This window comes from Fringilla coelebs (assembly GCF_963513975.1).
Source record: "Fringilla coelebs genome assembly, chromosome: 5".
NCBI lineage: Eukaryota > Metazoa > Chordata > Aves > Passeriformes > Fringillidae > Fringilla > Fringilla coelebs.
In genome coordinates this window covers 70842428-70868973 of record NC_140033.1, presented here as the reverse complement: position 1 = coordinate 70868973, position 26546 = coordinate 70842428, and the positions used below count along the sequence as shown (strand labels likewise).

General features: G+C 42.8%; 1 protein-coding gene across 8 annotated transcripts in view; it reads right to left on the bottom strand.

The window, feature by feature from the left end:
* Positions 1–22700, bottom strand: part of PLEKHA5 (pleckstrin homology domain containing A5) — a 161447-nt gene extending 138747 nt beyond the window's left edge. For all 8 annotated transcript variants that reach the window (XM_084206411.1, XM_084206406.1, XM_084206404.1 and 5 more), the window contains exons 1-3: positions 22575–22700; positions 22344–22420; positions 19470–19527 (exon numbers count right to left, since the gene is read on the bottom strand). In XM_084206411.1, coding sequence (XP_084062537.1) covers positions 19470–19527; positions 22344–22420; positions 22575–22663 — 224 coding nt within the window. In that variant the 5' untranslated portion in view covers positions 22664–22700. The remainder of the gene's footprint in view (positions 1–19469; positions 19528–22343; positions 22421–22574) is intronic.
* Positions 22701–26546: the final 3846 nt, after the last annotated feature.

Below are 26546 nucleotides of genomic sequence, written 5' to 3'. Positions count from 1 at the left end.
CTTTTCCAGAGTCTGACACAGCTTGACTGGGATTTGTCATTAAGTTAAAACAATTCACATGTGGGATAAACAATTTCCAGCCACATTCTAAAGCAGCAAATACAGGAGAAGCAAATCAGATAATTATTGTTTCCATTTTTCTCTGAGGCATCTCAGCTTCACAGGAGAAATTCCTGGGCAAAGAGATTCTTCCAGAAAATATGACAGTGACAGCCTTGCTTTGGCTGTCATTACAAGATTCAGAAGCAGGCTACCAAACGAAAGGAGTGAGCACAGGGTTCCATGGCTGCATGTGGACACACTTTCCAGGGGTTTTCAGCCACTTTCCTGAATGACAGGCATTTCATTCAGACCCCTGGAATACCAGCCACAAGGGCCAACTCCTCTTGATTTCTGATTCCTCCTGGTACTTCTCTTATTGGCATATACAGCAAATGTATATTTGTCTTGTCTTTCTACCCCTCCTGACTTTGGAGCCTTGCACTCCCAACCCTCAGTGAGGTATTCCAGGCATTCCCCAGATGAAGCTCTTCCATCTCTGAGCACCCCTGTCAAACTCCTCTGTGGCTCCACTTCCATTACATCACTTTCCTGCTAAACCAGTACTAATTTAGCATAGAACTCTGCTCCTATTTCTAGACATGCTGAACTGGAACAGTATTATTTCAGATGTCAGGCCTTTAAAAATTCCACTTTTCCAGCTGCAATTTGATTTTAAGAAGTCTGTTTTCTCTGCACTGTGGATGAAGGCCACAGCATCTGCTTCTTCTCCTAAATAAAAGTGATAAAATATAATCCAAATATCAATAGATAACATTTTTTTCCTCTCCTGAGGGCATGCAATTCTGTCAATTCATAAGCTTAGCATCATGAAGATATCAATCGAATTTGAGCAAGAAGTGCTGCCTTTCAAATAGGAAAAGGAAATCTTGTTAAAAAGAGGCAGAAATCCTGTCATGAAAAGGTCAGTGAAAAGCAGTGGTGTTGTGACAAAAAAGAGCACACCTAAAAATCAAAAAGAATTATCTCCTTTATACTTTCCAAATGAAATTATTAAAAACCTCCCTCTCCTAAACAGCTTATGACTCTCTAAGCACTAGAAATACCAATAAGGCAACAAATTGATATAGCTGCATGTAATTTTTTTTTTAAATGTATGCAGAGTTTCCTTGCTCAAACCACAAGAACATCCATTCAAAAAGCAACGTTTGCTCCAAGTTTATTTTAGCAAAGTGGAAATAAAAGATTCAATTAAGATACTGGCTCAAAAGGAGACATAAAGAGGAAAAACAAACAAACAAACAACTTATTCAACTTTGGAAAGTCATCACTAAAATTTAGGACCTGGTGGCTCCATAAGCTGAAGTGATAAAATAACATCTATTATCTGCAGATTGCCTTTGTAGAGGTTCAAATCTCATCAGGCAACAACAACAAAAAAGAAAAAAAAGAAAAAAAAAAGGAAAAAAATTAAAAAAAAGGAAAAAAATTAAAAAAAGGCAAGCTGTTATTTAACTCCAAGTTAAATTTTAATTTGAGTGCCCACTTCACAAAAATCTGTTCCACAATTCACAAGAGTTGGGATATATTTGAAAACCTTTGGAAGCCTAAAAGAAGGTGGAGCTTGTACTCCTGTGTACTGTGTGTTACTGCTGAATTCAGTATTCACCTTGATACACCCAAAGTGAGAGGGCAGTTTTCTTCCTGGTTATTTTAAATAAGAAACAGATTTTTATTTTAAAAAAATTTATTATTTAAAGAAACCAGTGGTAAAATCTGCAAGCAAAGGGATTTCAGTGTTCAAGTTGGTACCTAAAGAATGAACACTACGTGTCAGCTAAAAAGGGAAAAACCTTCAACCAGTACTAACACTACACAGATGTGCTTTTTCTGGTTATTAGTTTAATTTTGAAAAGTCCCTCTCCTCAGGCAAATGAAAAAAAAATAAAAAGAACAACAATTAAGTACTCAAAATGAGCAAGTATATAGAGGAAAAAACATTTACCAAAATAAATTCTCTACAGAATGCCATTACACAACTCATAACTTTTTTTACTGCTGACTACCTGTACAGGGTAACCAAGAAAATATTTTAATTGGCCTCTAACTTCATATTCTTCCACCTATTAATCTTGCTCCACAAAGAAAACCTTTAATCTGTTTTTGTGGCAAAACGATCTCCGACAAGCAGATGGTTAATTTTGGTTAGATTAAAAAAAAAAAAATCCTTTAAAAAGGAGAGCTGAGCCATGTAAAATATTTAACATGAACCACTTCAGCTGCCTTGAAACAGGTTAGAAAGATGCATCAACTCTAGATGAATTCACACTATTCAGTTCATCTGCTGCCAAGACAGGTCATATCTTGAAAACACTGCTGCTCTCCTCAGCTCAAAGGAAGCAGCTCCTGTATGCAAATTCCTGTCCTAATTTCATTTGAGGTGTTCATCACTCTCTCCTCAGCTGCCAGGACTGCACATCAATCCCGCACCTGAGCATTTGGAGAAACAATCTTTCTTGCAAATATTTTCTTTCCGCCATTAAAAGTTTTATTTTGAAGAAACGCGTCCATTCAGAGGGATGGACACAGAGCTCCCTATCCACTGCTGTAACTCACAAATATTCACACCCCTACAGCTGCTGATGCACATCAGCTCTTACTCTGTACCACTGCCTTCTTGTGGGACTTGCACCCCCTCAGCTTTTCATGAGTCAGTTTTCCCAAATTATTACCCTGGCCATTACCGCAGCACCAGGTGAATCACAAAGCAGGAACACTGGAAGGGGAGTACAGCAAATTACTGAAAACAAAATCCCAGCTTCAAAGACCCTTCCACACACAATATTTATATGCTCTTCTTTACTATGCCTTGAGCAAGTAAATATACACATATATATTTATTAAATATCCAAGTATAGCTCACAAACCAGCAATGGTCTTACATAATTTTTGGTGGTCAAAAGAATCACCAAAACAGCAATCAGAAATAGCTCAAAGCACTATCACCACAGAGCTCTGGAGCTAACATTTCCGTGGTATTTTGTGCAAAACATGGTCCAAAGAGCATGAAAAGCTGAGATGCTTTGAAAAATGAACAAACACGAGCAGTGGTTTTGTACACAAATTAAAAAAAAAAAAAAAATCATTTAAAAACATAGCCAACCCATGTTGCTAAATCATGGAAATGTATTATGAAATTACATTCTTCTCCATTCCCACCTCTTTTATTTGAGTGCTGAGTGCTAAGAATGTACCATTATGTGGAATTTAGTCAAGTAAATTTTTTTTTTGGTTTTACCATTTCAATACATAACTTGGAAAGCAACCAGTGAAATAACACAATTTATCTCTAAAAATAAGACCAGAGATTTTAGTGGCTCTTGATTATGTTTTCCTTACAAGGATCCTTTACAGAAAAGTACAAGTTTCAGTTTAGAGCCCTGATAATTAGTGCCTGTGGGAATAAAGCAAATTATTTTTTTCCACAGCAACATAATTTCCTGTAACTTTAATTTTTACATGATTATATTCCAGTGGTTGCTCAGACATAAGATTTTACTGTCTACAGTGTGATCAGGATTTGAAACAATTATCTGTGTTCACTTTAATCTCCCCCATCCAAAAAAAAAAAAAAGATTTATAGTTATTAAAAAACTGAGTATGATGAAAGATTATTTGCCAATAAGCTCCAAGCATAATTTTAGGGTTGCTAACAAATTCCTCTGCTGTTGGATTCAATTATTTAAGGTGACAAAATCCAACAGATGCCACCTGTAAGTGCACCTGCAGCAGAGGTGCTGCAGCCACCTTCCTGCAGATGAGAACTTATCCCAAAACTCAGAATCCACCTGCAGTGACTGGGAAAAGCTCAATGCACAGACAAGGGGTGCAGACAATGCTGAAGTGCAGATGCCAGAGCTGCCAGTGGTTTGCAGAGAGGCAACACTGCAGGGGTGATGTGAAAAATGTGCATTTTATGATTGGCTTTTTGCAAATATTCAAATGAATATTATAGGTGCTGTGTTAGAAAGTTATGCTGTGTTAATTTTCTGAAGTAGTGTGTTAAATATAGTTTTAGGTTATAACAAAATGTTAAAATAGAAACTATGTTAGGATAGTTTTTTTTAAAGAAAGGACTCGCACTGAGCAGTCACAGGACACCCAAATCTTTCAGAGAAAGAGAATTTATTGCCCCATTATCAGGAGAAGTTAACTTCTTCCTGCCTAGCTCATCCTCATCCCTGAGGATGCTGTCAGGATTCAGAGGAAGAAGCTGACACTGCCCAGCCAGAATCCTGTGTGTGAATGGAATTGATGCATCATAGATGAGGTGCATGAATGTGCAACAGGCTGTTGCTTTTAAGGGTTAATCCTCTGTTAACGTGGGTCCTTTTTCGGGCTTATTTTGCCCAGAATGAGGTACCCAGACTGCCCATAACTCTGTTTTTATTGTTTCATGTTGTCCTAATTCAAACTGTCCAAATTGCTATCACTCTAATTGTATTACTAATTTTATAACCATTTTATTACAATTAAACTTTTAAAATTTTAAAAACAATTTTTCACAGGTGACCCTCCAAAGTCACCCCCAAGGGGCATGCTGAGGAAACCTCTGCTGCTCTCAGAGTGGTTTATTTTCACTCAGCAATGGGATTAAACAGTGTCTTACAGGGCACAGAGCTGTGCAAAAGGCAGCAGATCCAAGCCACCCTTTCCTACTGAAATAAAAACCAAATATCAGCACTTTTTCCCAAGCCTTTATGATGCACGGGGATGCTATGTTTAATCATCACACCTCATGAGCAGGAATCATTAAACACTTCAAAAAAAGCTTCTAAAAAAGACCAGTGTTCTACTTGATTGAAAAAAAGAAACCCAAACAAACCCTACATTCCCTTGTAGACATCTCAGCCAGTAATGTTGGATCTGTCCCAAAATAAATGCTGGGGTTAGAGAATTGGAGCAGGAAATTCAGTGATGCCATGATGAGCCCAATGGACACCACGGTTCACTCAGCTCCAGAACCCAAACCAGACCAATCCAGAGGCTGAAGTGAGGCACTTATGGGTGTTTAAAACACCCTTAATCCCCGACTTTAGAAATTCAACAGCATTGCTGCAAAGTGTTGTAAAAACCAACAGTGAAACCTCACAAATCACAGCTAGTCACATGCCAGACTTCTTGCAATCCTGCTGATGAAATTCCCGTCATTTTCAAATGGACTTTGGGAATTACTATTACACCATGACATAAACAACAGCAAAAAACCCACACATACATTCTGTTATTAAGTAAAAAAACTGCCTTTCATTTTATTTTAAAAGAACAGAACTGATAGATGAGCTGATCCTACTCCTTCACAGCCTGAGTTTTTACTTGAATATTTTAAGGAATGGCCTACCAGCACACAGGTGTTTTCTCTATAGAAATGAAAAGCATAAAGGTATGAAATGTTCATCTCTCAAGTAAATTATTTCTAGTAAAAAATTATTTCTAGTAAATTATTTCTAGTAAAAAATGCTGTCCAAGGGCACAAAACTAAGTATTAATAAAGCTGTTCAAGGAATGCATTTTAGTGCTATTCTTGAAAGATAGCTTCACACTCCATAATAAATTCATCTTTGCTTCAGAATGAGTATTTCATAATGTATTCATTTGAACTTAACATTACTTTGCTTACATGACAGCTACTAATGCTGTTCATTTTAAAATCTGCTTTATTCTCTGTTCAGCACTGTAGTTTTTCATCAATACCTCTAACAGTTATTTTCAATACCCACTTTAATCCACTAAGAAAATCAAAGTGTAGCATTCAATAACCAAATATTCCTTCATCTGAGCATCACGAAATTTCCCAGACAAAACCACGAAACTTTACCAGGAACGTAACAAAAACATTGTGAAGCACTAGGGACTTATCTAACGACCACAACACTATTTATCTCCTCACAAAAATAAAACAGCTTTGATTTTTAAAGAAAGCAAACATTCCCTGACCACAAGCTGTATTTTTCTGTTGTCATTTCACTGTGACATTACCATGACATCTTAAAGACCTGGAGAAAGAATTGTTCTTGCCATGGTGCAGCCACCAGAAAATACCAAAGAACAACTCAACTCCTGGCTTGTCTATAAATATTCAGAGGTTATTTTCTTCTAATTTCATCAATTAGATGGATTCTTCCCCAAACTAAAGGCAGCCAGTCTTTCACAGACAACCGTCTGAAAGACAAAGAGAGATAAAATATTTCAATTTACTGACAGCAACCCTACACAGCAAAACCCCCTCGAGTTCAGTTGTTAATCTCTACTTCCCCTCCTGGTAAAACGAGAAGTTCTGGTCCCTAGCAGCACACAGATGCAAGCAATTCAAACTATCACATGGCAAATTAAAGAGCATCACTGAGCTGAAGGGATCACAGGGAGCAATTCTCCCTCAGAAGAATGGCCAGCAGGTTGTCTGGAGCTCAGGAGAAAGTCATCGAGAGCAATTTGTCTTTGCTGTGCCATGTGAGTTTACCCCTGCCAGTTCTTTGTCAGGCAGAAAGGGAGGAGTGAAGGTGAGGGGAAACATGGAGGAATAGATGGGCTGAAGATTTTATTTGCTATTTACAGCACATTAGTTGAACATTTAAGTGTCATTGTATTAAATATGTTGCAGGTGAGCATGCACACAGATTCACCTCTTCCTCATTTATAGGAATAAATCAACTAATCTAATCCATCAGTGTACAGAGAGAGGTTTCTAAACATATCTGTTCAGAAATTATTTCTACTAATATTATTTAGAAATAATTACCACAATTCTAGTGAGTAGTCCCTAGCGCACACTCTTTCATGTTAGGGGAAAAAATCTGTAAAGCTTAATATTTAATTCAAAGTCTTGACTTTTCAACATTTAGCAGTGTATCCTGAGCAGGTTTTAATTTCGACTGAATAGCAGAAAATCCTGCTGGGTTCATTTCAGGCTGCAGGCATTTGATACTGCACTGACCTCGCAGTATTTACATTCCCCTTAGGAAAATCTGGCATGCAGTCCAACTGGGGAAGATCATGTCAAACACTCCTTGAGCTACCAGTGCTAGAAGCAAGCAGAGTAACAGTGAAAATAGAAGGGTGAACAATAAGGGCATGTATACAGAAATAAAATAAAAAGGAAGAGAAAGAGAAGGTCAAACAGCAGAAGAAGAGAAGAACTGAAGAGACAAAGAGTTGGAGACAGTCGTTTTTTCCTGATATAAATAAATCCCTGTTCTTTTTTTTTTCCAAGCTAGTGGTGCAGAGAGGCTTTTAGACTACTAAAAAGCCAAATTACTTCAGCTCAAGGAAAAGAAACTGATCAGAAGACTTGAAATATTTGCCTCTGATCAAAACAAATTAACAACCTCCAACTGCACCTTTGTCTGCATTACATTTGATTTTTTGTTGTGGTTGACATATCTATGTCAAATTTGGGCAGAAAAAACCCCAAACCATAAAATCCTCCATAAACTCTGCTTTGACCATTCCCTCTACACTCCCAATAGAGACACTTGGTGAACCCAGCTGTTAAATCAAATCCACAGCCCATTCACCTCCATTCATTACAATTCAGGTCCCTACTGCTGCAAAGAAATTAGGTAGGAATACAAGAGACAATTTTCCACAAATTCTACTCCAATTTTTCTTAGACCCATCTTCAAACGAGTGAAACATTGTTTGCTCTTTACAGATTCACTCTTCCAGCAACATAATCTCCTGTATAGCAGGCCTGGTGAAAGTGTATGAGACACACAGGTTCTGAAACAGTGCCAGATTCATTTCTTCACCTCCTTGAAATAATAAATAAAAGCCTTACGTTACCAGAAGAAAACCCTGTTTACAATTGTGCAAGGCAGTTTTTCAAGGAAAATAATAAAAGCAAAAACTCTTGCTAAGCTAACGATTGCAATACTTGACAAAAACGATGTTACCTTCAATCCTCATTAAAAGTTTGAGAAGTCTCTGTCTGCACTAATGACTTAAAACCAGCATCACTAAAAGAAAGAAAAAACAACTCCATTACCGAGCAAAAGACTTCCTCCCCCTCTTCTTTAAGACCTGATAATTCCAGCTCCCCAGCCTGATGCAATCTTTGCTTAAATCATCGAGGGCTGTGAAACACAGCAAACCCCACTTAGAGCCTAATAGGACACCAGCACTTTAATCAACAGACTCTTTTCTACTTATGTCTCCCTCCTTTTTCAGCAACTAAATAGCGAGATTTTCAAGGAACTTACATATCTGAACTCCAAAGTGTTTTGAGGCAACAGGCACCCAAACAAAAGATTCTAATGAACAGGATAAAACACTGGCATTTGAATTGCTGAATTTGATAGCACTTTTTGTTGTTTTGAACCGCAAAACGAGCAATCAGAGGCACCAGAAATCCCGAATTTCTTGTTAGACAGGTTTGGCACTCTCACCTGAAGCTGGATGAAAACCGCAGGGTGAGCTCAACTCTGAAGCACACTGCAAAGTGTGTAGCTTAGAATGCAAGAATAAGGAGCACTTCAGGAAAAGGTGCGGATTTTTATTGCATTTTGGAAGTGAAGCAAAATGCAAATATTTCAGGTAAGTAGCTTGGGAGTGGGTGGTCTGCAGAAGAGGCATAAAGAACAATGTGCTGTGTATATATATCTGAGTGTATATATATATATGTAAGGAATAAACACTAATGGTAACAGGGAGACCAAAAGAATAACCTTTCATGAAATTTGCATTTAAACAGATATCACTTTACCATACTACTAGGCATCACTCATCTAAATAATTCTAAAATGTCACCTTTTATGCTCTTTACTACACACTGTGCAACATATTCAGCTAGAAAAGTAGGCAAATTTAATGGTTTTGTTATCAGTTTATCTGCTCTTAAGAACAAAAAACTTTCCTTAAACCCTCCTCTTTGTGGCAATCACTACAGAGAAAGTTTAAATCTGGGAAACTCTTAAATTCAACTTACAGGAGAAAACCCTTTCATTTAGTTATTGAATTGTCAGACAGACAGGAGTTGCAGATAAAGAAATACAAGGCTCAGAAGAGAGGAAATAAAAACACCTTTGGCAGCAGCGTTGGCACAGTTCACACCCTGCTTCCTTCCACAGCACTCCAAGGCAAGGTTGATGAAGAGACCTTGCAGATTGCAGGATTGTCAGCTCATTTCTACCTGGAGCTGAGCAAAAGGAGGGGCACAGGCAGGAGCCAAGGCTGCCTGGTAGGGATCAGGACATCCCTGCAGTGCCCAGGGATGGGTGTGGAACCAGGTAAGAAACCCCAACCCAGGGCTTTTTACAGACCACAAACTCCAAACACATAGCCCAAGACTCCCAAACTCTTCCAGTTGATTGACAGAAATTGACAGAAATTGACAGAAATTGACAGAAATTGACAGAAATTGACAGAATGACCAGGTTGGAAGAGACCTCCAAGACCACTGAGTCCAACCCAGCCCCAACACCAACAACTGGCAGCAGTGCCACATCCAGGCTTTGTTAAACACTCCCAGGGATGGGGACTCCACCACCTCCCTGGGCAGCCATTCCAGAACTTTATCTCCCTTTCTGTAAAAAACTTTTTTTAATATCCAGCCTGTATTTCCCTTGGTGCAGCTGGAGACTGTGTGCTCTAGTTGTGTCAGTGCCTGGAGAAAGAGCCCAGCCCCAGCTGAGCACAGGCACCTTCCAGGAGCTGAAGGGTGTAAGTCATGCAATAAGGGCACCTCTGAGCCTCCTTTTCTGCAGGCTGAGCACCCCCAGCTCCCTCTGTGGCTCCTCTCAGGGTTTGTGTTCCCAGCCCCTCTCCAGCCTCGCTGCCCCCTCTGGATGGACTCAAGGATCTCAACATCCTTCCCAAAGTGAGGGGCCAGAGCTGGGCACAGCACTCAGGGTGTGCCCTGCCCAGTGCCCAGGGCAGAATGACCCCCTGCTCCTGCTGCCACCCCATTCCTGATCACTGAGAGCCACCACCCTGCTCCTGCTGCCACCCCATCCCTGATCACTGAGAGCCACCACCCTGCTCCTGCTGGCCATCCATCCCTGATCACTGAGAGCCACCACCCTGCTCCTGCTGCCACCCCATTCCTGATCACTGAGAGCCACCACCCTGCTCCTGCTGCCACCCCATCCCTGATCACTGAGAGCCACCACCCTGCTCCTGCTGGCCATCCATCCCTGATCATTGAGAGCCACCACCCTGCTCCTGCTGGCCATCCATCCCTGATCACTGAGAGCCACCACCCTGCTCCTGCTGGCCATCCATTCCTGGTCACTGAGAGCCACCACCCTGCTCCTGCTGCCACCCCATCCCTGATCCTGAGAGCCACCACCCTGCTCCTGCTGGCCATCCATCCCTGATCACTGAGAGCCACCACCCTGCTCCTGCTGCCACTCCATTCCTGATCCCTGAGAGCCACCACCCTGCTCCTGCTGCCACCCCATCCCTGATCACTGAGAGCCACCACCCTGCTCCTGCTGGCCATCCATCCCTGATCACTGAGAGCCACCACCCTGCTCCTGCTGCCACCCCATCCCTGACCACTGAGAGCCACCACCCTGCTCCTGCTGCCACCCCATCCCTGATCACTGAGAGCCACCACCCTGCTCCTGCTGCCACCCCATCCCTGATCACTGAAAGCCACCACCCTGCTCCTGCTGGCCATCCATCCCTGATCCTGAGAGCCACCACCCTGCTCCTGCTGCCACTCCATTCCTGATCCCTGAGAGCCACCACCCTGCTCCTGCTGCCACCCCATTCCTGATCACTGAGAGCCACCACCCTGCTCCTGCTGCCACCCCATCCCTGACCACTGAGAGCCACCACCCTGCTCCTGCTGCCACCCCATCCCTGAGAGCCACCACCCTGCTCCTGCTGGCCATCCATCCCTGATCACTGAGAGCCACCACCCTGCTCCTGCTGGCCATCCATCCCTGACCCCTGAGAGCCACCACCCTGCTCCTGCTGGCCATCCATCCCTGATCCCTGAGAGCCACCACCCTGCTCCTGCTGCCACCCCATCCCTGATCACTGAGAGCCACCACCCTGCTCCTGCTGCCACTCCATCCCTGATCACTGAGAGCCACCACCCTGCTCCTGCTGGCCATCCATCCCTGATCACTGAGAGCCACCACCCTGCTCCTGCTGGCCATCCATTGTAGGACAATGCTCATAACCACCTCTGTCTGACCTAGGGTAGCTTTAGTGACCTACTCCTCCAAAATTCACTGTAACAGGGATATCTTTAGGTTTCAATTAAACCAGTTCAAAATTTATTGTTTCAAAAGTCAAATTATTTCAACTCTGCTGATAGAAAAAAGGAGATGAGTCAAACAGCAGAAGCTGAAATATTATTAATTAAAAAAAAAAAAAATAAGCTAACACTTGTGTGCTTTAACAACTGAAAATATTTCAGTGTTTCAGACCAGGTAAGCAACTGATACCCACATCAAGCAGAGAAGATCTGAGTTTGTACCACAAGAGAGATTTCAGATCAGAACAGATGATATGAATACCTAATGAGGTTTAGCTTGCATCATTCTTCTGATTAAAATTCATCATTAAAATGAACACTCGCTCTTACGACACTGATAGCTCAAACATGCATTTTGTTTGCAACTTTCTTTTTCAACCTTTGCATCAAACCTCACAAAAGATTTCAACCACAGAGTTTTTATATTCATCTAGAGGATTCTCCTTGTTCATCAAAAAATACAAAAGTAACCCCAAGAAATGGTGTGAACAACATCAAAAATCCACAAGAAAACTCTCCCCCACCACAGTCTTAGCCATGAGGAAACCAAGTTCCCCTTTTATTCAAGTAAATCAAATTAAAAGGTTTTCTTCTTCACCATAAGCATTTCAGAGCACCATGTGTTTATTCTTGTTGCTCACAAAATTTTACTGCACAGAGAGATTTCTGTCTTTTTTATAAGCCAAGTTCATTGAAAAATTTTAAAGATTATACATCACATGTTTTTACTCATCTCAAAAATAGATTCTCAGAAATTATAAATGTTACAGGCATTGGTCAGCAGCTGCATAATCTGCAGGATTTAATAAAAAAATATGGAATTAAAAAAAAAAATCCAGAATGACAGAATTTTGCTAGTAGTACAGCTCAGAACAAAATCCAAAGCTCTATTTTTGTAGGATTTGTGCAATTGCAGTATCCTGCTTATTCAGTGAGTAGTAAACACGATAAAAGCTTCCAGGAAATACTGGAATGGAAAGATGGCATTTGAAATTGGAACTTTCACCAGGCATTTTGCTTTCAAACACCTTTTCTTACTAGGACCTCTCTTGCCTGGTCTGACACAGTGAAACATTTCCAGTTAATAAAGCAAAAAATTTGTTTTTAAAGCACTTGTTTCTATTAAACACGATTTCTAATCGATCCTGGAAGAAGAAAAAGCAGGGAGCCAATTTTAAAGGTTAGGTTGCTTGGCAATATACCTTTCCTTGTAAATAATTGTTCTTACTAAATCACAGAGGAGAAAGCCATGAAGAACTAAGCTTGTGGAGCCTCCTGAATATGCAGAAATCTTTTTAATTGTTTATATGAAGCTTCAACACAATCACGGGCTACACAGGCATTCAAAATACTGTCTTAAAAGCCTTTTTTCCCCCTACCCCACAATTTCAAACAAGTATTCAATTCAAGTTTCATAGGTCTGGAGCAGAGAGATGCAACTTCACAACCAACCATCCAACCAGACCTTCCTGTCCTGGCCAGCACTGGGAAGCAGAGTTTCACTGCAGTGCCTCTGCTCTCAAGTTCTCATCCTCAAATTTCCACCTCTGATGGTGGCTCCTCATGCAGCTTCAACATCAGTGTCAGAGAACCCCTTCCCTTCAACCAAATGCAAGAGAACTGCAAGGCATGGTTATCTCACACATCCCAAGGCAAGAAGGCAAGGGAGGAGGGAGAGAGAGGAGGGAAAAGAGTTTAAATTTAGACATTTACTTACTGAAACACAGAAAAGAACACACATGCAGGCACCACTGCTGGCAGAAATCCCAGCAGTCAGGGCTGTAGAGATTCGCTTCCAGCAAGGATTTCTTTGCCTGGAGCTCCACAGGAGCCTTCTCTCCCTCTCTCAGGAGCAAACTGAGGAGTGCTCTGCACTGCCAGCCCCAGTGTATCTCAGCTTTAATGCAAGTGTAATTCATTAGAATAGGAGCTGGGGTAACATAAACATGTGCAGGAAAAACAGGCTTGGTGCAACACCACAACACACACCAGGTTTGATCAGCACACCAAAACTCTGTCAGACCACAGGGATAAAAAAAAAGAAAGTGGGTGCAACTCCTTTAAAGCTAAAGCAGGACATAAAAGGCACCAGGTGGAATCTGGACCTGTGAAAATTCTAACAAATATTGTAAAACAATAGAGGTGAGGTGGTTTTGGAAGTGTCCCTCAGCTCCAGGTGCTGCCAGATATGGGTACCAAGATGGGGAGAAGAAAAAGAACATGTGCAGCACCCAGAAACAACAGGAAGATGAAATAGCCCCAAAACCATTCTTAAGAAGGCACAAATTTTTGATTTTTTTTTTTTTTGCAAAGGGGGGAGGGTTTGGGGAAAAAAATGTAGCACTGAAAGTTTTGATTGATGAGCATTTCCTTCGCTTTTTGCCATCCTTCACACGTGGTGAATACCAAAAATAAAAGACTTCACTGTAGTAAATGTAGAGCATATCCACTTTATCTGCTATTAGTACTAAATCACCAAAAGAGACCAAAGCTAGGGAAAAGATCTTTCCACTTCAAAAACAAGGTTCTAAAGCTGGAGGCCAATTTACTAATCTGGTCACAAATATCAAAAAAGTTTGAGTGTCTTCAATATTTTTCTCATGGACTTCAATATTTCATGTAATTACTTATGTATAGATATTTTTGTGGTTTTAAATAATTATTCATTAATTCTTACAAGTGTTGAAAAACTTGGCAATGATTAAAAAAAAAGAAAATCAGTAAGCTTCCTCACACTTTCAAGTCTTTCTCAGTGAAACTGAAGCATTTAAGGTATTGCCCAATTTAGAAACACACTTCAGGAAAGAGACAGCTCAAAATATCAACCACAGACGTCACAGGCAAAAAGAGCCTTTAGAAGCACAGCAACTCCTAACATCCACATTTGATATTCCACCTCCCAGACTCACTTTGAAACAGACTCCTAAGCCAGGGATAATGGGCCCTCCCAGACCTGCACACGAGTCAGACAACTTGTTTGTGCAGGGTGAACTTTTGCCACCCTTCCCTCTGGGAGAAATCCCATTAAGTTTGCTCCTAGGAAATCAGCTCCCACTCCTTTTCCTGACTGCTCCTCTCTGCCTGGGTGTCTCTCCATTCTTTCTGCTCCCTTTTAAGCCTTCTCCTGCAGCCCAGCACTACCTACAGCCCTGTCCTTCCCCATCCAACCCATCAGAAGCTGCTTTTTGGATGCAGTCCCACCTCTGCTCTGACCCACACCCATCTCTTCCTGTGCCTAGAATCCTTCCACCTCCACACCCAGATTCAGCTCTGAGGTATTTTTGGTTCTTGGAATATTTCAGTGGAAGAAAGAAGCAAATGTTCAAACAGATAATAAATGTGCAGGCATTCCCCAAAAAGAGTTCTCCTTATCTGAGCAGCTTTGCTCACTACAAAAGGCACAGGGTAGCTTGTAGCTAAGTCCCTGTTTATCCATACACCATTACTCGGCCCACAGGTCTCACCATGTGAGAAAAAGAATTAGGTTTATTCTTCATTTTGGTAAAATAAAGGTTAGAGGTAACAAGAAAAAAACCCTGAACTTCTGGGAGGAATACTGCAATTGTTAGTCTTGGAGAAAAACAGCTTGATCTCTTCGTATTTTTCTCAAATTGCATTTTTCCTTTCAAGAAAGGGCTTTTCTGCAAACACCACTGGCTGTTCTTTGATTTTTCTGGAGAAAGTCTCAGCTGAATGGGAAAGGATCTTTAGAATGCACATAAAAGACAAAGGTTCAAACGAAAGCTGAATTCTCAATGAGCACAGGTTTATTTTAGTAAACAACAAAAACTCGGAGCTGAATGAGATCTTATCCCTTTTAATCACTTAATAAATTTTTTTTGCCTTCCCATTTTCAAGCTACATGTCCAAAATAAACAAACCTGCACTGACAAAAAAGTCTCTATAAAATCACAAAAAAACCTCTATTTGATGTGACAGTAAACTCACCTTGGCTTTGGCCAGGCTTTGCCAATGCCTTGATTCAGCCAGCAACAGGCAAAAACCATTCAGATGAGCACAGAAAAGGGTAAACATCAAGAGAAAACTCCAAAAATGAAACTTCAACCCTCTTAATGCTTTGGTTTTTAAGAACTTTTGCAGTCAGCTTTTGTACTGCCCAAAAAGTGTCAGTCTTACAGCAAAGTTAAGAAAAATGAAATTCTAACATGCAAACAGCTTACCTAACAGTACTTCTGTAGAAACCAGCCTAGGCAGAGTGATGCAAAATTGCACAAATATCATCTTTGGATTGATTTTTAGATCAACCTTATTTCATAAATTAGTAATTTAAATAATATAACCCTTGTTTGAAAAGAAAAATATATTTTAAAAATTGAACATATATTTAGAACTACTGCAGTGAGCACCAAAAAATGCAAGAAAAGTGAGCAAATGACTGAGTTTAGATCACTGGGTCATTTTAACCAAGAATAAGGGTTTCTCAAACACATCCATAAATGCACACAGACATTCATGTGATTTTATGGTCCTCAAACCCAGTGCTTTGGTGCCTAAATATTATGAAGCCATCACTAAATCCTAAAAACATCAAGCTGGAAATTCTCAATGATCTTACCAGGTGAGGAGTCTGAGGCCCATGAGCACTTCTCTACTGAGAAGTGTCATAATGGGATTTTCCTGTGGGGTACTTTTCCTCAGGCACTTCTAAATAACATCAATAACTTAAGCTTCCCATACTACTGCCCAGCTTAAATGTGTTTTGGGCAGAAAGCCCTTAATTTTTCAGAGTGCACAATACACTCAGAACAAGTAACCAGTCCAGTGAAGGACCCTAAGCAGGACAAAAGAAAAATAGCAAGTTTGCTGCTATTTTCAAGCCTCAAGAGTTTTGCTTCATAATACAGAAGATTCAATGCTTAACTGAAAGTAACAAATGTTGTAATTGAATGTTATCAGTCCTACAGTCAAGGGCCCTATATTCTGGGTAAAAGGTTAGTTGCAAAAATACCAAACCAAGCATTATTTCAGCAATGTTTACTCCTAGAGTTCTCACCGAGTGCCAATGAAGGGATGTCGGTGCACAGGTCTGATGTAAAGTAAATAAACCCAGATTTCTCACCCTGAAAGAGACCAAACTCCCAAACAATGTAACCACTCTCCTGAGAGCACACAAGGTATCCTGGCATTGAGCATTTTTTAAATCCAAACAGCAAAGGGAGGTGAGTGAGGAGGATGTAGGGAAATGATTCTATCATTAGCAAATATTCTACTTCTCAAAAACCCCACAAAAATAACATGCCAAAAAGGTCAAAGTCCTAACTAGCATCAACTTACTCTGACAACCCTACACCAACAGAAAACCACAGTATGCAATAGGAACAGCTCCTTATCTGTCCCTGTTTTAGTGTATCTTTCCACTTTAAAACTAGAACAAATTCAATGCCATGGGGGAGAAAAAAAATGTGTAAAATAGACATTGCTTGGTATTTACTTATTCTGAAACCAAGTGCACACATCCCAAGAAAAATACAGTGTCCTTTAAAAAGAATCACATTTCAGTGCAGTCTGTATACTGAGTCATTTGTTTGAAATGCCAGTGCAAGGAATGTTAAGATTTAGCTGACGATTATCTCCTCGACATTATCCCAATTTGATTATACAGTGTTTACTACATCAAAGCCAAAAAAAAGCATAGTAATAGATTCAGCAACACACCCACTTGGAACACTGAAGACCTATTATTAAAGAACCAGAAGAATAATTTTCAAAAGGTTTTTATTTTCAAACACAGTCTAGCATAAGATCTTACCATAAAGGAAGGTTGTTAAACATTTCTATTCAACCCACATATTTGAAGCCATGCCTCAGAAGTTAGGTCAAATTATTTATGTGATCAGGAAACTTGACTGCCCTTCTTGTCTAACTCTGACTGGACACAGGAATCCAACAGACAGGTTTCAGAGGCTGAAGCACCAAAAGCATGACATTAACATTCATTTCCTTGTACCTCATAAGGAACAGAAAGCAGTATGTTTCTTTCAGACCTAACCACGAACAAGCTTTCAATATTTATGGTTTTGCCATGGTTTTAATACGCTGCAATTGACATAACAAACGCTAATATTCAGCAAATCAGCGCACACAAACGAGCAGGTTATGGTTAAAAATCCACACGTGGGGGTGTTTGCATGGCAGGAGGTCACAACACACCGTGCTGTTTGCCCCTCGTGCAGAAGCCCCACGGTAGTTAAAATTCAGACAACCAGAATTATTGTAATCAACACATCACCCCGAGTGGCAGTGCCTAGGATTAGAAGACAGTGATTATAACGTTGTCTACGTTAGCTCTCACATCCTCTCCAGCACCAGCAGGGCTGAATGTGAGACAGCTTTAAAAGGAGAAGCTATCACTGGGCAGGAATTCAAATTCAGCCTGAGACTCTACACAACAAACCAGTATTTAACTTAAGGATGCCAAACTGGTCAGACCATGTGAACCTTTCAGCAGGCCTGACAGCACCAGCCCTGCTATCCTCCTACATCTGTCAAATCCCAGAGAAGCGTTTGTGCAACGTGTTTTCAAAGACAGCACAACTTCCAAACACAAACTGAGCTCTTTGGTGCTGGCTATCAGCAAAACAATCACAACTTCCAAACACAAACTGAGCTCTTTGGTGCTGGCTATCAGCAAAACAATCAGCTCCACGTGCATCCTCACAGTTATGGTAACACCTTGAATACAAGATCTTGGAAGGACAAGGGTACACAAACAACCTAGCACACAGTAAGTCTGACCAGAAGAGCTCTACAACAGCTGTTCACACACTTGTTTATTCCAGGACAACTCAAGTTACTATTTTCCAGGTACTACAGCTGGCCAACACACTGTTCATAAGCTTATTCTACAAGAAAAGGTTCCATCTCAAAGTCTAGAAGATTTTTTTTTCACATTGTATATACACATAAACACAGCTTTCTTTAATTCTCACTCGTCTTCATTTAACAATCTGCAAGAACTCCAGAGATAAAGTTCTCAATGGATCCCTGTCCTCAGTCTGGTTTATTTCTTGTCAATTTCTACTCAGCACTCCTGCAATGTCCATTGCAAGAAGGCAGAATGGAACAGAAAAACAAACATGTTGTTTATCAATAAACAATCTGCCCTCCTAGACCCCACAGCGCCTATTCTGGTCAGATTTTTGAGAGCATTATGCTTCAATATATGTTTTTAAATTTTGTTTAGGACCAAATCAAACACTCTCATATGAAATAAACCATGAAGCACACACATAACACTGTCTACAATGCATCTTACACAGAGCAGCAACCTTGTGTTCAACACAGCACAGAAAAAACCTACCTGCAGCCTATAAACTCTATCTGTAACCTTCACTCATAAAAGTTATCACACTAATGACATTTTTAATTTAAAGACAGCAAACCAAACAGTGCAGTGAGCAAAAACTCCTGAATGAATTGAGAAAAGCCTGTGAATTGTTAAACAGACGAAAAAGATGCAAATTAATCAAATACACATAGGTGCCACTTAAAAATTTTCCAGGTGAGGACAGTCTAACTATCTGGAGAGGAAAAGCCTGTAAGAAGTTTGTACAAATCCAATACACCCTCTGGACTTTTAGACAAGAACTTGATTTTCATGTCTCTCATCCAAAAAGACAATACAGGATCATCAAGGATACCACAGTGAACATGCTCCTCAAAACACACTAAAACCAGAACAAAACAGAACAAAAAGCAAATCAATGCTAGAAGCAGGAGGTCTGCAAAGAAAATGGCCAAATTAAACCTTCAGTGTGGCTTTAAACCATGTAATTAGAGAACAGGGCTGAAATCAAGACTTCTCCCAGTGATGAAGTAAGATCTTGCCTTTGTGAAAGCATTAATGGCACAAGAGGGTACACACACAAACGTCAAGCAAACAGACAAATTCAAGGTTTTCTTTGCTTGCAAGGGCATTTGTTGCTAGATGGTTACAGTCACAGCAGAAACTGCATTTGAATCTGCATCCTCAAACAGCTTTAATTAGCACAAACAGTCAAGAAATTGTTTTAGCTGTGCAGAATTCGGTAAACAAAGGACTACATACCCCATGACAAATTTAAATGCTCCTTTTGGATTTATAGCACAACATTGAAGTTCAGTATGGAAAGCAGTCAGAATTACAGCAACGTTTAGACAAACTAATTGAAAATTATAGTATTGTGACAAACATTCAACTTACTTTACATAATATCTTGCACCTTCAAAAGTATAGGCTTCCTCCCAACCTGTGGGTAAGTCTGGAAAACAAGCAGCAAAACATTCCAATTACCTTCTGAAATGAAAAATGATGCTAGCCATCCTGGTCTACTCCCTAACACCAAGGTAGTTCAAATACTGTGTCTGATTCCTCATGTTGAAAGCTTCAGTTCCAGAAACAAGGATTTCAGAATTGACTCACCAGACTGCCCAAGTGTGAATTCTGTAAGCCAAGAGAAGCTGCACACCTGAAAATCTGATTGGGGTTTCTGGTTCTCAAATAGTAACAAGGATGGTTTAAGTGTGCCCTCGTTTAACATTCCTTCCTTTGCCCAGAACTCAGGTCATCACCAGATCTCCCTGCCTTGAACTTCAGCAGCATCAGTTCACCTGGCAGACAGAGATCTGAACAAAAACCCATCTAACTGGGCAAAAAACCCACCTAACTGAGCTCCATGCAAGCCACAAGCTCCTTAAGAGGCACGATATCAACTGCACCACAGAGCATTAGCATTGTATTAGCATAATTCCACCACTGTTGTGACTAACAAGTGCTCCTGCAGTGTTTACAACTCTGTTGCATTTTACATGAAAATCGTTCTCAGTGTAAATCTAGGGGAGGATGTGCGTGCATTTCTTCATTTCTATTGTCAATCTTAAGAGTCAGGAGTCCAGATATTAAAAAAAAAAACCCCTACCACTAATGGTAAAAATTTCTCAAGTAACAGTTTCCTGGTGTGATGGAAGCTTTAGAGATGTTGGGCACCTCCACCCTTAAAAGTTTGCCCCCATCAATAAAAATAATGATTGATACATAGTGCTCTCTCATTGAATTATAAAAGCAAGAATGCATCTCCTAAATTAAAAAAAAAAAAACAGGCTGGGTTATGTGGTGGTTTTTATCCTCCTCATTACTTATTTGCTCTGGCTGCTTTTTTTCCTCACTCCCATCTTTCTGCAGAACAAAAAAATCAAGGTGTCTTTCTATAACAGCATGGGGCAAAGTACAGCAAACAGGAAGTCTCTCCAGCAGAAGTATTTATTGCTGCTCTAAGAACTTTGCAAAAAATACCCTTCCAGTGCTGAACAGCTCAAAGAATAAGAAGCACTTCAATCCATAATGGAGGATAAAGCTTTCCTCACCGTCTAGAACATGCCTCACAGAATTATTTAACAGAGAGCTTTACAATAATATACATCTGCAAAAGAAGTGCCATTCACTCAAAATTTGTTTCTTAAGAGAAAACATATTCTGAATGCATTTTGACTAGGTTCCAGAACAATGGTCAGAGCAAAGGAAGAGATAAACCCCAGAATAATTCTGTTTGATTATATCTGTGTATGGAGAGATTCATTAACCTACACATGAATGAGGAAAACTCCAGCAACAGATTTTGGTTTTAGACACTTAGGTATCTGATTGATGAACTATGGCCAGTGTATCCAAGGTCATACCTCAGCCTTGTGTTCAGAAACAAGTTTAATTTACCTGATGATAACTCTGCTCTGTTACAGACAATACTCCAGACACTCAAAAGCAAACTGCATTTCCTCTGGAAGGCACTTAACAGCAGAAACAAATGAGACACTTGGAAAATTACTGGGAGATCATCATCACTCAACAGGGACAGTGGGAATAGTTTAAAAAAAGAGTTGATACTCAGCTAATGCCGGTGTTGAACAAGAAAAGCACTTCACACACATCTGCCCCCATGCATGCTGCTGTAGATGAAGGCCACTTTCTCAATCTGAGCACCGAGAGCAGGAGCAAGAGGAGCCTGATAGCAATCAGCAGTTCCATTTCCCAGCATTAAATGACTTCTTACAAACAACAGAACCTTCGCTGCAAATCAAACTGCAGGGTTCTAATAGCCAGAAACCTGTGGCTTTTAAACTATTCCCAACTCGAAAACAAACAAAAAAAAAAAAAAAAGAAAGGCTGCCCAGTTTTCTAAAACGCTGTTTCTGATTCCTTAATGCATAAGTATTAACCAAACATAAAAAGCAAATAATCTGATACAGACCAATTCACTTGCAGATTATTTCCCCGTGATTATCCAAGTGCTTATACACATAAAAACAACTGCACGTATTACTACACTCCACCACCTCCCAGTGGCATATGCAGCCTGCGTGCAGCTCCAGCAGTCAGGAGTTTGGCTCCGGGTCTCTAGAGTGTCTGCTGTAAATCCTCCTCCTCCAGCACCTCCTGCTGATACTTCTCCAGAGTGGAACAAACAGCAGAAGCAAAGATTTGATTCCACCCTCCTCCCTTCCAAGTTATTTCTAATGTTTCAAGCCCCTTTTCCTCCTACCTATTCCACCTCTCTCAGTCACTTGGAAACCACACAGACTCTCAGCCTAGATGGAAGCGCAGGGAGAAAAAAAGGGTTTCTAGGTGACTAGCGAAATCAGCCCCTACATTTCTAGTACACCTATCGTGGTTAAATCTAGGCACTGCTGGAAATAGAAATACGATGAGTGGTTTCGTGCTAAACTGGGGAAGGATGCTATGCAGGTGGATAACCGGTCTCTAATGGTAACTACACGGGCTCGCAGGGGTGATACAAGGCAACGGAGGGAAAGCGGAGACAGATACATTACACAGGCACAACTCGGGGGCAGGGGGAGAGACAAGGCGCCTGAAGAAGCCGGCCAGCAGGCTGGGCATGCAGGACTGCACGGCGACCGCAGCGCTGCTCACTCCGGGGGGAACAACTGCGCGAAGTGCGGCCAAAGCGCGACCGGGACCTGTCCCGGGGGGCTGCGGGCTCCGCGGGCTGAGCCCGCCCGGGGCAGGGGCGGGCGGGGGCGGCCGAGCCGGGGGCTCCGGGCAGGGCTCCGGGCAGGGTCCTACCTGCGCTGCGGCGGTGCCCGGTGATCACGGCCTCGCCGGTGAGCGGGTGCAGCCAGGTCGTGCTCTTCGCCTCTTCGCTGCGGGGACGGACAGACGGACCGAGTCAGGCAGGCGCAGCCCCGCCGCCCCCTGCTCCCCCCCCTCCCCTCTCCTCTCTTCTCCTCTCCTTCCCTTCCCCGCACGCCCCTCCCGGCCCGGCCCCGCTCCCCTCCTGGCCGGCCCCGCGCTCACTTGATGAAGAAGACGCGGCCGCCCTGGCTGATCCCGTAACTCCAGCTGCCGGGCAGCGCCCGCAGCCGCTCGGCGCTCAGCTCCGCCATGGCCGAGCCGCCGCAGCCGGGGAGAGCCGGGCAGAGCCGAGGGGAGCGCGGGCGGGGGGGCGGCGCGGGCACGAGCGGCGAGCGCGTCCCCGCCGCCGCCGCCGCCAACACCTTGGGGAGGGGAGGGCGCAGCGCCCGCCCCGCCCCGCCCCGCCGCGGGGGCGCGCGGGCCGCGGGGGCGCGCCCGGCCGGCGGGGGCGGGTTCCGGCGGGCGGGGATGGAGGGAGCGCCGTGAGGCGGCCGGGGCCGTCCCGCGGGGACGGGGGCGGGATCCGATGTGCAGCGACCGTGCCGCGGGCAGGGAGGCGCGGACGGAGCGAGGCGGCCGCGCCCGGCCGGAGCGCGGCTCCGAGATCGCTCGGCTCGGCCCCGCGATCGTTCGCACCGGCCCCGCGATCGCTCCCCGGCCCCGCTCGTTCGCCCCGGCCCCGCTCGTTCGCCCCGCAGCTCTGCGAACTCCCGAATGCTCGGTTCCGCCGCTGGCAGCCCCTGATCGCGCCCGTAAGGACAAAGGAAATTGAAAGTTTTGTCCTATTTCCTCCCCCGGTGAACGCGCTCTTCTCACACCCTCCGCTTCGGGCGTTTTTGGAATTTCTTACGCAAAAGAAATTTGTGATTTCTTTGTGATTTCCTATCTTAGTCGTCAAAGTATAAAGGGATGACATGTTTTCCCCTTGATGCAAAGCGGGCTGTCCGTGCTCTGTGCCCCTATTCCAGAGGTGTGGGATGTGGCATGGATGCGTGTTTCAGTGTTTGGGGAGGTGGCAGTAATCCAGGTAGAATCCCCGGCTGCAGAAATGACTCTCTGTGCCAGTGTGTATAGTTTAATTCACGTGAGTAATCCGATCGCATGTGCATTTATGCACTGCCATCCACCCCTTCGATTTAAGTTACACATGACAAATGTCAATTACTAAAGCTGAGCCGTGGTCATGATATTTCTAAGAGAGCCTTGCCTTGCAAAACCACTTTCTTAATAAGCACTGGAGCTGGGAAGTCTCACAGCATTCCTGTGTCCACAAAACATTTTAAATTCACAGCTGACAGGCAGCTTTGTCCCCTCTCCCATTCTGAACACCTCAGGAAAAATAAAATTGGACAGACAAGCTGTTTTATGTGTTGGTCCCCATTGTGCCATGTGGTCAAAACTTTTAAGTCCCAGTCGTCCCACACAAGATATTCCAGACACGAAGAGCAGTGGATGGGAGGAGATCAGGAGTTATCTTTAAGTAACTGGATGCAAGATAAGAATTCCTCCCTGTCCAGCAATACCTTTCATTTCCACTCAGCACTGGCAGCACCTGGGATTTATGGACTACCAGAGGAACAACACTCTGGGGAAAACACAAGTCATTCTGTAAAGAGTTCCCTTCTCTCCTAAGAGCAAGAGCCCTTCGATGATGAGTAAATGAGTAATGGCTCTTCCTGAGAGGGGCTGTGGAAAGCTGCCTGGCAACAGCAAGGGGGAAATCGTGTGCATTTTGGGCTCCTGAGATGGGAGTGGTCATGTCCTAATATTTCCCCACACAGCCTAAGTAAAGCACAGAGCAAGTGCTCTTAATCCCCAGAACGCTGGATACCTTCCACCATGCAGAATATTTTTTTTTCCCTAGCAGAGAAGTGCCTGCAGCACAGCTAGACTGATATCGGCCTAGATCCATAAATTAGGTATTTAGGTAGAACTTAGGTGCATAAATCCCAGCGTGTGCTTTGCCAAATGGCTTCTTTAGGCAACTAAGTTCTGCCAGTCCCTTGCTTTGCAGATTTTTTCTGCTTTGCTTGTGCTTAGGTCTTGGTAAAGCCAGGATCATGGTACTTAAAATGTGCCCAACCCTGGCTGAATTCTCAGGCAAGGCATTATTGTCCCAAATGCCATGGAGGCTGGATAAATTGGCCGTGTTCAGGCCACACCTAAGAAAGACTTACAAGTTTTGTTTCTGAATAACTCACAGCAAACAGGCTGGCAGCAGAGTCATCACCCCCAGCAGTACAGGGAACATGTTCAGCCTCAAGGATGAAGGGTGTTCAAAACCATGCCACCCTATTCCCAGGAAAATGCTTTTTGCTCCGAGCCATGAGCTGTTCTGAAGCTGAGACTATTCTATGAGGATGCTGAAGGTGTTCCTCCTCCCCCTCACATTATTTTGCAAACATAATTATTGGGCTGTAGGGTGGTGGCATGACTTGCTGGGCTCATGAACAGGAAGCTCAGGCAGGGCATGATGGAAGACCTTGGTTCTACTTCACTCAGGGACATTGAGTTCAGGGACTCAGGTGCTTTATGTTAAGTAGCCATCAAATAAAATGTATATTTAGATGCTCACCCTGCCAGGTGCTATGCACCCTGAACTGCCAGTGATTTCTGGGAGCCCAAAGTTTTACCAATTTTTTGGAATAAAGGGTGTGAGGGAAACCACGTCTGCATCGTTTGTGCAGGCTGGTGATGGCAGTTTTTCTTTCTGCAGGCTGCTCTGTGTTCCACAGTTAAAACTTTTGCTGCAAAGTTGGTCTAAAAGTTTGATCAAAACAAATCACACATGGAGTGTTTTGCAAGGTTCAGTAATTGTACATATTTTCTACAGTCGGATAAGTGCATGAATGCTCTTAAAAGAGGGACTCAGGAACAACATTTAGAAAAAAAAAGGTTTATCACTAAGGGGAGTAAAACTCTTCTTTGAAAGGAGTTTATATCATCATAAAAACCACATGCATAATTCAAGACACTGCATATTGTACCTTTCACAGCATTCCTTTTTACTATAAAAATGAACTAATGATTCCAAATGTGAAACTGGTCAGTGTGATTTATAAAGCTCAGAGAAACCCATCACAGTGCTGCCAATGATTTTTTTTTTTTTTTTTCCCCAGAAGAGTTGAAGGCAGACTGCTGGAGTGGTGACCACCATTGGCACAGCTGCTCTCTGTGTGCATGGCCTTATTTATCTGCTGCTGCTGTCACTGATGGGAAGAGGATGTGGGGCAGGATGTTAGTCTGAGAGACAGAGCCCTCCCATCAGGACATTGGCCCCCCACCACTGTGAGCTTGGGATGAAGTAAAAACCCAGCTCCTCTGAGATTTTCCATGGGAAAAATTCAGTTTCTCTGTCCTGACCCAAGATTCTTCCCTTCCTCTTTCACCTCCACATGACAGAACCTTTCCTAGCAACTCCCTCAGGGCCAGGGAGTACTAAGGGAGAAGTAAGACTATTGATGTTTTAAGAAAATAATTTTGGCTCAATAATGTATTCATAATCAAAATACTTAAAATTCCTGGGGCAAAGGAACCCTGCCCACAAAACAATGAGTCCCTTTAAATGAGATTAATTAAAAACAGCGTTGAGAGAACAGTCATTGAATAGGACTCAGAGAATTCCATCCACACCTCTCCCAACAGGTATGAGGTGACAACAAAGATGATGAGCCGGTAAAAAAGGGCTAGACTCTGAGCATAGCATCTGACAAAGCCTCTGGAGCAGGGAGTGAACTGCAGTCAGAACATCCTGAGCTGGAAGAGACCCACAAGAATCATCAAAGTCCAACTCCTGGCCTTGCACAGAAAGCCTGAGGGACTTTTCCAAACCTTTCTTAAGCTCTGTCAGGCTTGGTGCCGTGACCACTTCTCTGGGGAGCCTGTTCCAGTGCCCAGCCACCCTATGGGTAGGACACCTTTTCCTGATACCCAACCTAACCCTCCCCTGCTGCAGCTACAGGCCATTCCCTTGGATCCTGCCGCTGGTCATGGAGTGAAGAGATCAGTGCCTGACCCTCCTCTTCCTCATGAAGATGCTATGACTGCAGTGAGGTCTCTCCTCAGTCTCCTCCAGTCTGAACAGACCCAGTGCCCTCAGCTGCTCCTCACAGGGCTTCCCCTGGATGCCCTTCA